General features: G+C 35.2%; 1 protein-coding gene across 6 annotated transcripts; it reads right to left on the bottom strand.

Annotated features, from left to right (window-relative positions):
• Nucleotides 1-1,928: 1,928 nt before the first annotated feature.
• On the bottom strand, nucleotides 1,929-9,388 carry PPK1 (putative protein kinase 1). Of its 6 annotated transcripts, none has more exons than XM_028207578.2 (6): nucleotides 9,021-9,388; nucleotides 7,726-8,148; nucleotides 6,470-7,449; nucleotides 3,727-3,927; nucleotides 3,011-3,172; nucleotides 1,929-2,762 (listed from the first exon to the last, which is right to left on the bottom strand). In XM_028207578.2, the coding sequence occupies exons 1-6, from the start codon at nucleotides 9,220-9,222 to the stop codon at nucleotides 2,196-2,198; spliced, it is 2,535 nt and encodes an 844-aa protein (XP_028063379.2). In that variant the 5' UTR covers nucleotides 9,223-9,388; the 3' UTR covers nucleotides 1,929-2,195. The 6 variants fall into 6 exon arrangements, with proteins under 6 accessions (XP_028063379.2, XP_028063378.2, XP_082777118.1 ...); XM_028207577.2 differs by having other exon boundaries at nucleotides 6,470-7,518; XM_082920992.1 differs by lacking the exon at nucleotides 3,727-3,927.
• Between the last annotated feature and the right edge of the window lie 1,375 nt (nucleotides 9,389-10,763).

Consider the following 10,763-nt stretch of genomic DNA (forward strand, 5'->3'; position numbering starts at 1 on the left):
TTATGGTTCTAATTTTTTTGAGACAGTAAGAAATAGTTTGATTTCTGATTCATTCTAAAACCCAATTAATTCAATTTGTATATACCTCTAGCACATTTTACTGACAATAGCAATTCATAATTTGTCACTAAGCTACTTTAGTTGGAATCTAAATTTGTTTATACATATGTGAACAATATATACCACTTTATTGGTCCATTTTATATTTTTGGTGGCACTAGTTCATTGCCTCAACCAACGAGATAGCGTGTACTATAATGAACAAATTTTCTCTCATCTAATTATGAGTGGATTATATTAATAGTCCTTATAATTTGGGACTTGTGTCATTTTAATTCTTAATTTTTTAATTATGACATATTTGACGCTAAATTTTGAATCTTGTTCCAAATAAGGACATTTGAAGATCTTAATTTTAAGGGTAAAATTGTCAATTTGATAAAATATAAACTAATTTGACAAAAAATAAATGTCAATTTTTTTTTTTTTGAATTTTAAAAAATTATTTCTACCCATTAAATGTAAAATTTTGTATAATTGATAAATCTTTTAGAGATTTTTTTATTTACCAAATTAATTTTTATTATATTTTTGGATGATGATCATGTAATAGGTGGTTGTTTTTATTTTTATTAAATTAGTTTCTATTTTTTCAAAAATCAAATATAGCGACAACTTTGATATCATTATTAAACCAATCCATTAAGTCAAAAAATCAAAAACTAAAAATATTTCATATATTAAATATATCAATTACACATTAAAATCCTAACAACCACTCATTATATGATTATCATCCAAACACATAATAAAAATTAATTTGGTAAAAAATAAATAAATAAATGTCTAAAATATTTATTAATTTTACATAATTTTTATCTTTGGTGGGTAGAAATAATTTTTAAAAATTTTAAAATATTTTTTTAACATTTATTTTGTCAAGTTAGTGTATATTTTATCAAATTGACAATTTTTCCCTTGTAATTAAGTAATGGTATCTCCAATTATCCTTATTTGGAACAAGATTCAAAATTCATGATCAAATGTGTCACAATTAAAAAGTCGATCACCAAAGTGACACGAATCTCAAACTATAAGGACTATAGGAATTGTAAGTGTAATTCGCGCTTCAATTATTATGTGTATACACTTTAGGTGTTGGAGCTTTTTAAATACACTTAGGTTACATTTAAGAACTTCAATTTTTAAGTCAAAAAGTTATTACAAATTAAATTATTTCTTTTTACTTTTTTACATGCTTTTGTTCAAAAACAAAAAACAAAAAAACAACAGCGAAGAGCTACTCTTTTTTTTTTTGGGTGCACTTTTTTGCATAAATATCGTATCATGCTCCACTTCTATTGTCATCACAGTTAGCTTCTTATCTTATCCTCTATTCCAATTTTATGCCCCACCATTCTAGTTTCGTGACATTATTACAATTTAAATTCAATACTCTTTATTTTCTAAATCATTAATGTTGTATTTAGTTCATAAATTTAGATAGATAATTGAAAAGAGAAAATGAAAAGATAAGTAAAACTACATTTTACGTACTTTTTTTCATTTTTCTTTTTGAATTCTTGCTCAAATCTATAAATCAAACACAATTTAAGATAATTTTAAGTTTTAATAATAATATGATTAATATTGAATTTAAATTGTGACAAACTCTAACGTGGTAGGACAACAGATAATGAGACAAGAGGATCCCCAGCTTATCAAGTCGTCACAAATGGATCAAGAAGCACATTAACTTCCTGAAATCCCATAATCACCAAAACAAACTCGTTTGAAATGCTAAGCAGAACACATGTAGTGATTAACAGAAATGCACAAACATAATTACTTTCTTGGAAACTCTAAAAATTACACATATTTCAAACTGAATTTGCAATGCAAAACTGATCCACATTAGCTCCATATGGTTTTGGCAAAACCAAATGCACACAATGAACTTATTTTTCCCGAAATCACATTTGTTCATAACTACTTACATTTGTTCCTTATTTTACATGGTTAAGCTGTAAAAAGATTAAAAACTGTCAGTTTACAGTCTCACTAAATAAAAGAAAATTCCTTTCAAATAAAACTTACACACAATGAATGTTAATCCAAGAAATTACAGGAAACACTACAAATGGCATGGAAGAAACTGATTAACTGATCTATCTTATTTTGATCAAATCTGTTGCTTAGCCTGCTAACTGTTCTTGGAGTTGAAAGCAAATATTTGACATTTTACTGAGCAAGTTACGTTGTTCTTCTCGTGATATTGATACCTGAGATACCATTGCTGGTCTGGGATCCCTCAATAACTCCTGGAGCTCACTACATAGCATCAAACCTTTCTGGTTGTTCTCACAAGATTCAGCAATCAACTGAAGCAATTTACAGCTTTGGTCTTGATGGGAAGAAGATAATTGGGATGGGATCGGGGGAACCAGAAAAGGGTGTTGAAGTAACTGAGGAATCCTCCACCGTTCATTCCGTTCCCACGCAAGACACTTCCTCATAAGATCAAGAAGCCATGGATTTGAAACTGGTTCGTATGTAATTTTGCGGTTTGGGTCGGTGATGACTTTGAACTTGGCCCAGAAAGTCTTGAATTCTGAAAAGGGCGTTCTTCCATATACCATTTGGTAAAGGATGCAACCAAGTGACCAGATATCTGATGGACGACCACATTTTATGGTGTTTCCATCTGCATCTGTTTCATTGCACATGAATGCTTCAGGAGACATGTAGCTCAATGTACCCACCTGCACTAATTCATTTTCAATAAATAAGCACAAAGCTATACCGAAAAATTCATGTAATAAACTAAGCCCCTTTATCAGTTGACCAATCACTACATGCCACATTAACTTTCCCAAGAGATGGTTTGCTTTCTCTCAACTAGAATTTCTGTTCATTTTAATGTAATGACCAGAAACACCCCCAGCATCTTGATGTAGCACCATGTGATTGGTTGCCTGAAAAAAGAAAGGAATAATGGACATGGAGTAACCTGTGAATCTCTTTGAATGTTAGTTGTGTCATTCAATATAGCTTTGGCAATACCAAAATCTATTAGCTTCAGTGAGCCTCTGACAAGAAGAAAATTAGCCGGCTTTAAGTCTGAGTGCACAATACGTTCCTCATGTATGATTTTGACAGCAAGAAGTATTTGCTGCCAAGTGTTTAAGCGAGGTAAACATTAGATTCTCTTCTACAGAATAATCAACAGGATTAACCTATTTTGACCACACTAACAAGTTCCCGTATCTGCATCTTTCTTCATCTTGCCAAACCTCAATCAATACAAACACAAAGAAACCGAGTAGATCCAGAGAAGGCATGATACAAATTTCTAGATTGGGCAAATCAATACAAAAGCTTACCATAAAAATTTCACAAAATGACATCAAAAAACACAGAGAAGGGAAAAGCAAAACGAAAAGGGCATTTAGACAGTAGCTGGTTGACTGATCCCTAATTATCTATGCTGTCAAAACAGTTTGATTCTTGCTGATTTAAAAAAGAAGTTTGATTCTTGCCACTCTTCATGTTGTAGACACAAAGGTTTAAGGCAATTAGACAAGACCAAACAAAAAAACAAGGATGAGACCAATGCCAATCAACAACTGAAATGTTCATGGCAACAATAATATGCCATCATTATCATGAAGTTACTGTTGATCGGATTTACTTAGACAATTATAAAATAAGGATTTTCTAGAATACCTGCCAGTAAAACCGAAGCCAATTCTCATCTATAGTCAAATTAGTGCTATCCATTTCCTTCCATTTCTGGGACAACATGTGAGCCAAATCAATTTCTCCATATTCAAGCACCATGTATATATATCCATCTTCCTTGACTTTGGCATCTTTGTTAATTATAGAACCATTCATCACCTCTTGGAGCAAAGCCTTATCTGTCACCTAAGAGGGAAATGAATGTAAGGGTGTTTGTAAAATATTAATTTAAATAAAGATGAAACCAAAATATTATCCCTGATGAGGGTGTGCATGAATCGGTTTGGTTTAGGTTAGCACTAATCTCATAACAAAACGGATCATGATCAGTTTCAGGTTTTTGGACCCAGGACTAAACCAATCCTCCACTACAACCAAACCAAACCGATTTGATCAAACGGATCAATTTGGGTAGGTTTGGACTGAACTGATTTGATCAGGTTTGTTATCTTTAGACTTAGAATCAGACCAATGTATTAACAAAACAAACCAAACCGGTGGTTCTTCAGTTTCTTGGGTCTCTTGTGCACCCTTGTTTTTGGGCCAAATTGGCCTTTTCTTCACTTCGGTGGAAGTTTGGGTTGCTGGCTGGGCTTCCTTAGGCCTTGAGTTGCTGTTATTGAAACTCAAACAGGATCAAAATGTTGAAATGGGCCACTTTTGGTCATGTTTGCTGACATGCCAAAACACCTACGACTTGGGCTTCTTAAGCTTCACTTCAATTTGTGTTGATATTGGGCATTTATGGATGGGCTAGATCCATGACCAAAATTAGGCATCAAGTAGGGATGGCAATTTCTCCCCGCCCCTGCGTCTCCCGCCCCAACCCAATAAAGAGCGGGATGAGGACATGTTTTCCTTCCCCCATCTCATAACTCATTCTATCTAGCCCCGTCCCGTTTCAATTAAATTTACTAAATTTTTTTGTATGTATAATATATGTCCTATCCATACTTACTATTATATAAAGTGCACAAGTTGTTTGGTATTAACGTTTTTTGTCACAACTTTTTTCATCCCTATATTACCCTTATGCAACTGTCAATACAAATCTTTTAACTTCTCTCTTTTAAACCCATAAACTTTTTTATCTTTTATCTTATATTTTTTAACTCAGGTCACTTATCAATCATAATCCTTAATATATCATATAATCTCTCACTTTTATTAGTACTGTCCAATGTTTTAAAAGGCGCGCACTTAGGCGTGAAGTGCACCTGAGGCGCCTCAGACAGCTTGAGGCGAGGTGAGGCACAATAGGAAAGGAGCATTTGAGGTGTGCGCCATAGGTTTAGGCACGAGGCGCACGCCTCATGAGCTTCATTTAAATTTTTGCTCCATCCTTATTCTTTGTGTGTGTAACCATATGAAATTACAATCCCTTTACTATAAAATGTAAACACATGCTTTGAGCCCCAATTTTCATATCAAAAAAAGCTCTAGGCATTAAGCAAAAGCTTTGGAATTGCAAGATGGATATATGGCTTTGAGATTCCTTTCAATGTAGTAAATTACAACAATTTCGAGCCAATGATTGAAACTATTAGGCAATTTGGTCCCGATTTAAAATTGAAACCACTGAGGTATTATATGGTGTGAGTTCCTTATCTAAAAAAAGAAATGAATGACGTTAATAAATTGATAAAGAAAGATAAATAGTATAGGGCAATGTAAGATTGAATGTTATTTTTGAGAAATTTTTGAAACGTTGAATGTTATTTTTCATGATTTTTGGAATAATGAATGTTCTATTTATTTTAATTTTTTTGAAATTCTAAGAATATTTGTTTTATGTTAACAACTTTGCCTATATTAACATTTTGGTTATCATCAACAACTTGCGCCTCACGCTTGAGTTGCAAGAGACCTTAGCGCCTCAATGCACCTAGAGCTTTTTAAAACACCGGTACTGTCATTTCTAAAGTTGTGAAACTAATCCATCCCCACCCCCACCACCTCCTTGATTTACCCCATCCCTAGCATCAACAGGGGTCAACAAAATTAGTAAGAGGGGATAACGGGAAATAAGTAGTTTTACTAGTTTAGGTGTTTGTTTGCATTTATTTCCATTGTCCTTGGTCAATAAGTTGGTTTGAATGTTTTTAGGAGTTATTCTGACAAATAGTTTGAATTGACAAAAAGTTAATGTGTGGACGGTTAAAAAAAAGTAGAGTTCGACATTCTTAAGTAAACCATCACTGTAAAAAAATATTGAAAATATAAAAATGAAATAACAGTTTCCATATAATACATTACCAACAAATTCATGAATCATGGTTCCATGTTCATTTTATGGCTTTCAATCTACATTAGATGCGGACCTAACAAATCAAGCTAGGTTTGATTTATCTTGGGCATGAATATCTGAGTTAGTTGTTTTCTACCCCAATAAAGCCGGTAAAACCACACCATATGCTGGCATGGCAATTCCATTTGCACCTCTCGTATTTATGCTTCAAAAATTTGCTAAAGACCAACATATAAGGCCTGTTTGGCATAACAAGGGTAGGAAACATATTAACAAGAGAATCAGAATTGAAGAACTTCATATTGTAAACATATTTATTTATTTTTATTCTCTCATTTATAAAAAATCATTCTTCTCAAAGTAACTTCAAAAGTGCGATGGAAAACGGTGATAGCTTTCCAATAACATAACTACAACTCATGGATAAATCCATAAATTTACTACATTATTCAATTAGAGGTCGAAAGTGTGTAAGTGTACCTCATAGTCAATAAGTTGTATAATGTTGTTCTTTCCCTTCAACTTGTTTAGGTACTCAATCTCCTGACAAAACCCAAATGCAGTGGCATAATCGCGGCCTTTAAGCTTGATTTTCTTCAAGGCATAGATAGTGCAATCTGATGAAATGACTTTGTGGACCTCACTACTTCCCCCACTACCTATCTTCCCAAGCCTTTGATAGAGCTTCCCGTTAACTTTGAAAAACAAGTCAGGATCGTAATTTTTTTTACGAGATGCTGCTTTACCACTTGCAGCTTTTTCTTGTTTTTCTAATTTAGAAGGTTCCACCTTCACTTCTGAAGATAGGTTTTTGGACAAGGGAGACTGAGATTTTAAGACAGGAACATCACTTGCAAGTCCTTTCCCTTTGTTCAAGTTGTCATCTAGGGGGGAAGGATCTTTTCTGAAGTCACCTTCCTTCGGTCCATTGCCTTGAAGCTCCTTGACCAAGTCATCCTTAACTCCCACCCTGGTGTCAACAGTATAGCAAGGAGCTTGGGTTTCAATGGCTGTCTGGTCAGGTGACATTCTGCTGGTGCACTTAGATGAAGGACAAGAAGGTTGCACCATATTTCCTCCTGTCATGGGTTGAAAATTCACATTGCATTCTCCCAAAGATTCTACGGCCATATTAGAACTGCTATTTTGGTGAGGATGGGAACAGTGGGTCATTGAATTAGGCATGGGAGCAGAAGCTGAATTGACTAATGTTGTTGTAGCGCAAGATGACCCAACAACTGAAGATTGAGTCATGTGGTGGCACAAGTCACCATGTAAAAAGTTTCTGAATTGATGCAACCGATCCTGAAGTTCCATTGTTTTCTTCGCAAACAAAGAAGAATTTGCTCCACCTGACCTCAAACTATTATCCACTTCTACGTTGTGAAAATTCTGATGCTTCAAGCCATTACTGATATTAGTTACAGCCTCTAGTTGATTGCTCACATTACATTCCATTTCTGTCAATGCAAGTGAACCCATATAAGATAATAAGTTGTCTGTTTCAGTGGCCATTTGATCGTCAGCCCCTGCAAATACAAAACCATCGAAAGAGAAGGCAAAAACATAGCAGAGCAGTTTGTGTGCTGATTTTCCCATTGTAAAGATGTGCGCAAAAGTATTAAATTTCAAGGTTTCATTTTTTTGTTATAAGGTCACATTAAAGGCCTTTAAAGATTTATACAGTCTAGCAACCAAATTCCTATACTAACAACAAGAAGTGAGCAATTTATTACCACAAGGTCTGCCATTATTTCCCAATGAAAACTGGATCTTCTTCTGACTATCAACCAAAGGAACGTGTTGAGGTTCCACAAGCGATGAAGCATCTATATCATTGCTTTTGTAATCAACAAATGATCTGGGTTGATCTCTCTGAACATCAAAAGGTTTAATACTTTCTTCATGTGTATTTGTAACAGTGCCAGTCATCAAAGGTGGTGTGATTGACGAGTCTACTTGATTTTCGTTTACAACAGGAACTGTATTCACTGCCTGTGAATTGTAATCCCCATCTCTGAGACATTGACTCCCAAAAAGCTCATCTTGGGTCTTCATGAGGTCAAGTGCAGGACCCGGATTTGATGTTGTGATTTTTGATGTTTCTCTTTGAGGAACCAATAAACGCCTTGGCCTAAGGTTATTCGACTGCATCGTGTCTGCAAAATCCCAATAGAACATTTAAAATAAATAAATAAATAAAGAAGCACATAGTCAACCAATTTGAGAAACCTCCCGCAGTGAAGAGAGTAATAGCAAGATCCAAAACACCTACTTTCCAGTTGTTGAAAGAAAAAAAAAAAAAGCAATTAGAGACCTAGAAGCGAAGGTAGCAAATTTTGATAGTAATTTCAGGTGTCAGAAGCCCTACACTCCGTTTGGATTGAAAGATGAGAAACGAAAAGAAATAATTATGATTTCCACCTTCCTGTTTGGATGATGGACTTTGATTAAAAGAGTAATTTTGGTTTCTCACTCACCACTTCAAGTGAGAATGACACTTAAGTTTGATGTGATTTGGCTTTCTCACCATTTCTCGCCATTACTCACCTCGTTAATGAGAATTTCATTCTCTCCATTTTTTTCTTCTCTCACCAAACTGCTCAATCCAAACGGAGTGCTAGTTTTACTTCATTAAAGAAATTAAAACCTACATCAAGAGGTGTAGAATCAAAAATGCCAAATTTAAAACAAACCCATTCAAATTCTTTGTGCAACAAAGAACCATAAAAAAATCCATGATTTGGTTTAGAGATTTGAGAAGGAATTTAAAAAATGAAAAGAAAAAAGTAATTTAAATATATCTATATTACATTTCAAATAATTTCACACGCCAAATCTCTACTAAAATTCCTCAACCACACACAGGGTAATTCTATTTCCACAGTGAAATCTTAATAGGAAGTATAAATTTTAAGCAAAACCATGTATATGATACATTAATTCAATTAAAATCCACACCAAACAAGTCATTCATTTCTCAATTCAGCAATGAACAATCAAATCTAGAGAGAGAGAGAGAGAGTTTTACAGAGAGGACGGTGGCGCTTGAAGGCAGCTTGAACATTCCGGACGAAGCCTGAGGTAGAAGATGAAGAAAGGGACGAAGAAGACGACGATGTTGAGGTGAAGGAACGGGAGAGATTGGAGTCGGGGTTGACCGGACGGACGAGATTGCTCTTCGTGGATGGTGATGGAGATAGCGAGCCGGGCAGGTTAGCCTCCCTGTCCATCGACAGATCTCAGAGGCATCTCTGATTCAGAAAGAATTGTAGAGAGAGAGAGTGGAAAAAAAACACCTTCACACTTGTAAGGTTAGACCTTCATGATGTTCCATGGCCTTGAGAAACTGAAGAGAGAGAGTGAGTGACTTTGTTTGAACGATTCCTTTTGGCGCTCGAACTTCTATGGGAGAAATATTATGCATCACATGTACTTCAAAATAGGGATGGCAATTTGAAACCGGCCCGACGGAGACTCGATTCTCCGACCCCGATTTATACGATTTTTTCTTGAAAAATTCCCTCGACGGGACGGGGACGGTGTTCAAAAATTATTCCCCGATTAATTTCGGGCCGGGGACGGTGATAAGTGCCAAATCCCCGACCCCGGCCCGGCCCCGACTCGGCTGTCCCCGACGTGCTATATATATATATAATATAGTATGCTTTATATAATATAATATAATATAACTTTACTTTTCTCTCTCTCTCTCTTATTCTCACTAACTCATCACAGTCTCTCTCTCGTCTCTCACTCACTGACTCATCTCTCTCTTCTCACTGCGTTTCTCATCTCTGTATCCCTCATTGAGATCTCACTCAGATTTTTCTCACTTCTTATCATCATCAGCAATATTATCCACATCGACCACCACCACTGATCTAAACAGATCGTGAACCGTGGTCCGTCCGTGAAGCCATTCGTGGTCCGTTCGATCGATGTCTTGATCAATGGAAAGATCGTGAAGACCTCTCTCTCTCTATTCAGATCCTATCATATTCAGATTTGACTCTTTGTTCTCTAGATTTACATCCACCATTGAACAGATCTGTTATTGTTGGTGCAAATCCTATCACTTTCTCTCTCGAATCGTATTTTTTTAATTTTTTTATTATGTAAATTTAGATCTGTTATTGTTGTTGTTGTTGTTGATGATGAAACGGATTGCCACATAGTAATTTTATTTTTCTGTTCTTGTGTTTCGACTTTTTTTTTTTTTTTTTTCTTCAGATCTGCGTTTCAGCCCTCTCCTCTTCAATTTCTGATTTTTTTTACATATGATGATTGTTGTTGAAAACAGATTATTTTTTATTTTTCTTGTTCTTGTGTTGTGTGTTGAACAAAAAAAAAAAAAAAAATTGGCCGGGGATATTTCGGGGTCGGGGAAACCCGATCCCCGTTAGGGGGCGGGAGCGGGGGGAATGATGGGTTCCCCGTCGGGGATCGGGGGCGGGGACGGGGAGTTTTTCACCTTCGGGGATCGGGGACGGGGAGTGCGATCCCCGGCCCCGGCCCGGCCCGTTGCCATTCCTACTTCAAAACTTAAAATTAAAAAATTAAAAAATTAAAAAAAAAAATGCATAATTTTAATTTTTTGGAATCATAATTTTTTTTTAGGGTAAATTATATTGACACCTCCTGAGGTTTATATTTATTACAGTTTTTCCCTCACTTTTTAAAAATTACATCTTTTCCTGAAGTTTAAAATTTCATTACAGATTCTCCCTTAGCAATTTAATTTTTTTAAATACCAATTTTGCCCTCATTGGGT

Source organism: Camellia sinensis, chromosome 3, assembly GCF_055761805.1.
Source record: "Camellia sinensis isolate YWXY chromosome 3, ASM5576180v1, whole genome shotgun sequence".
NCBI lineage: Eukaryota > Viridiplantae > Streptophyta > Magnoliopsida > Ericales > Theaceae > Camellia > Camellia sinensis.

Coding starts and splice junctions, on each gene's coding strand:
- PPK1 (XM_028207577.2), bottom strand. CDS start 9,222: ATGGACAGGGAGGCTAACCTGCCCGGCTCGCTATCTCCATCACCATCC. Junction 8,149..9,020: donor CAAGCGCCACCGTCCTCTCT/GTAAAACTCTCT, acceptor GGGATTTTGCAG/ACACGATGCAGTCGAATAAC. Junction 7,519..7,725: donor AAATAATGGCAGACCTTGTG/GTAATAAATTGC, acceptor TTGTATTTGCAG/GGGCTGACGATCAAATGGCC.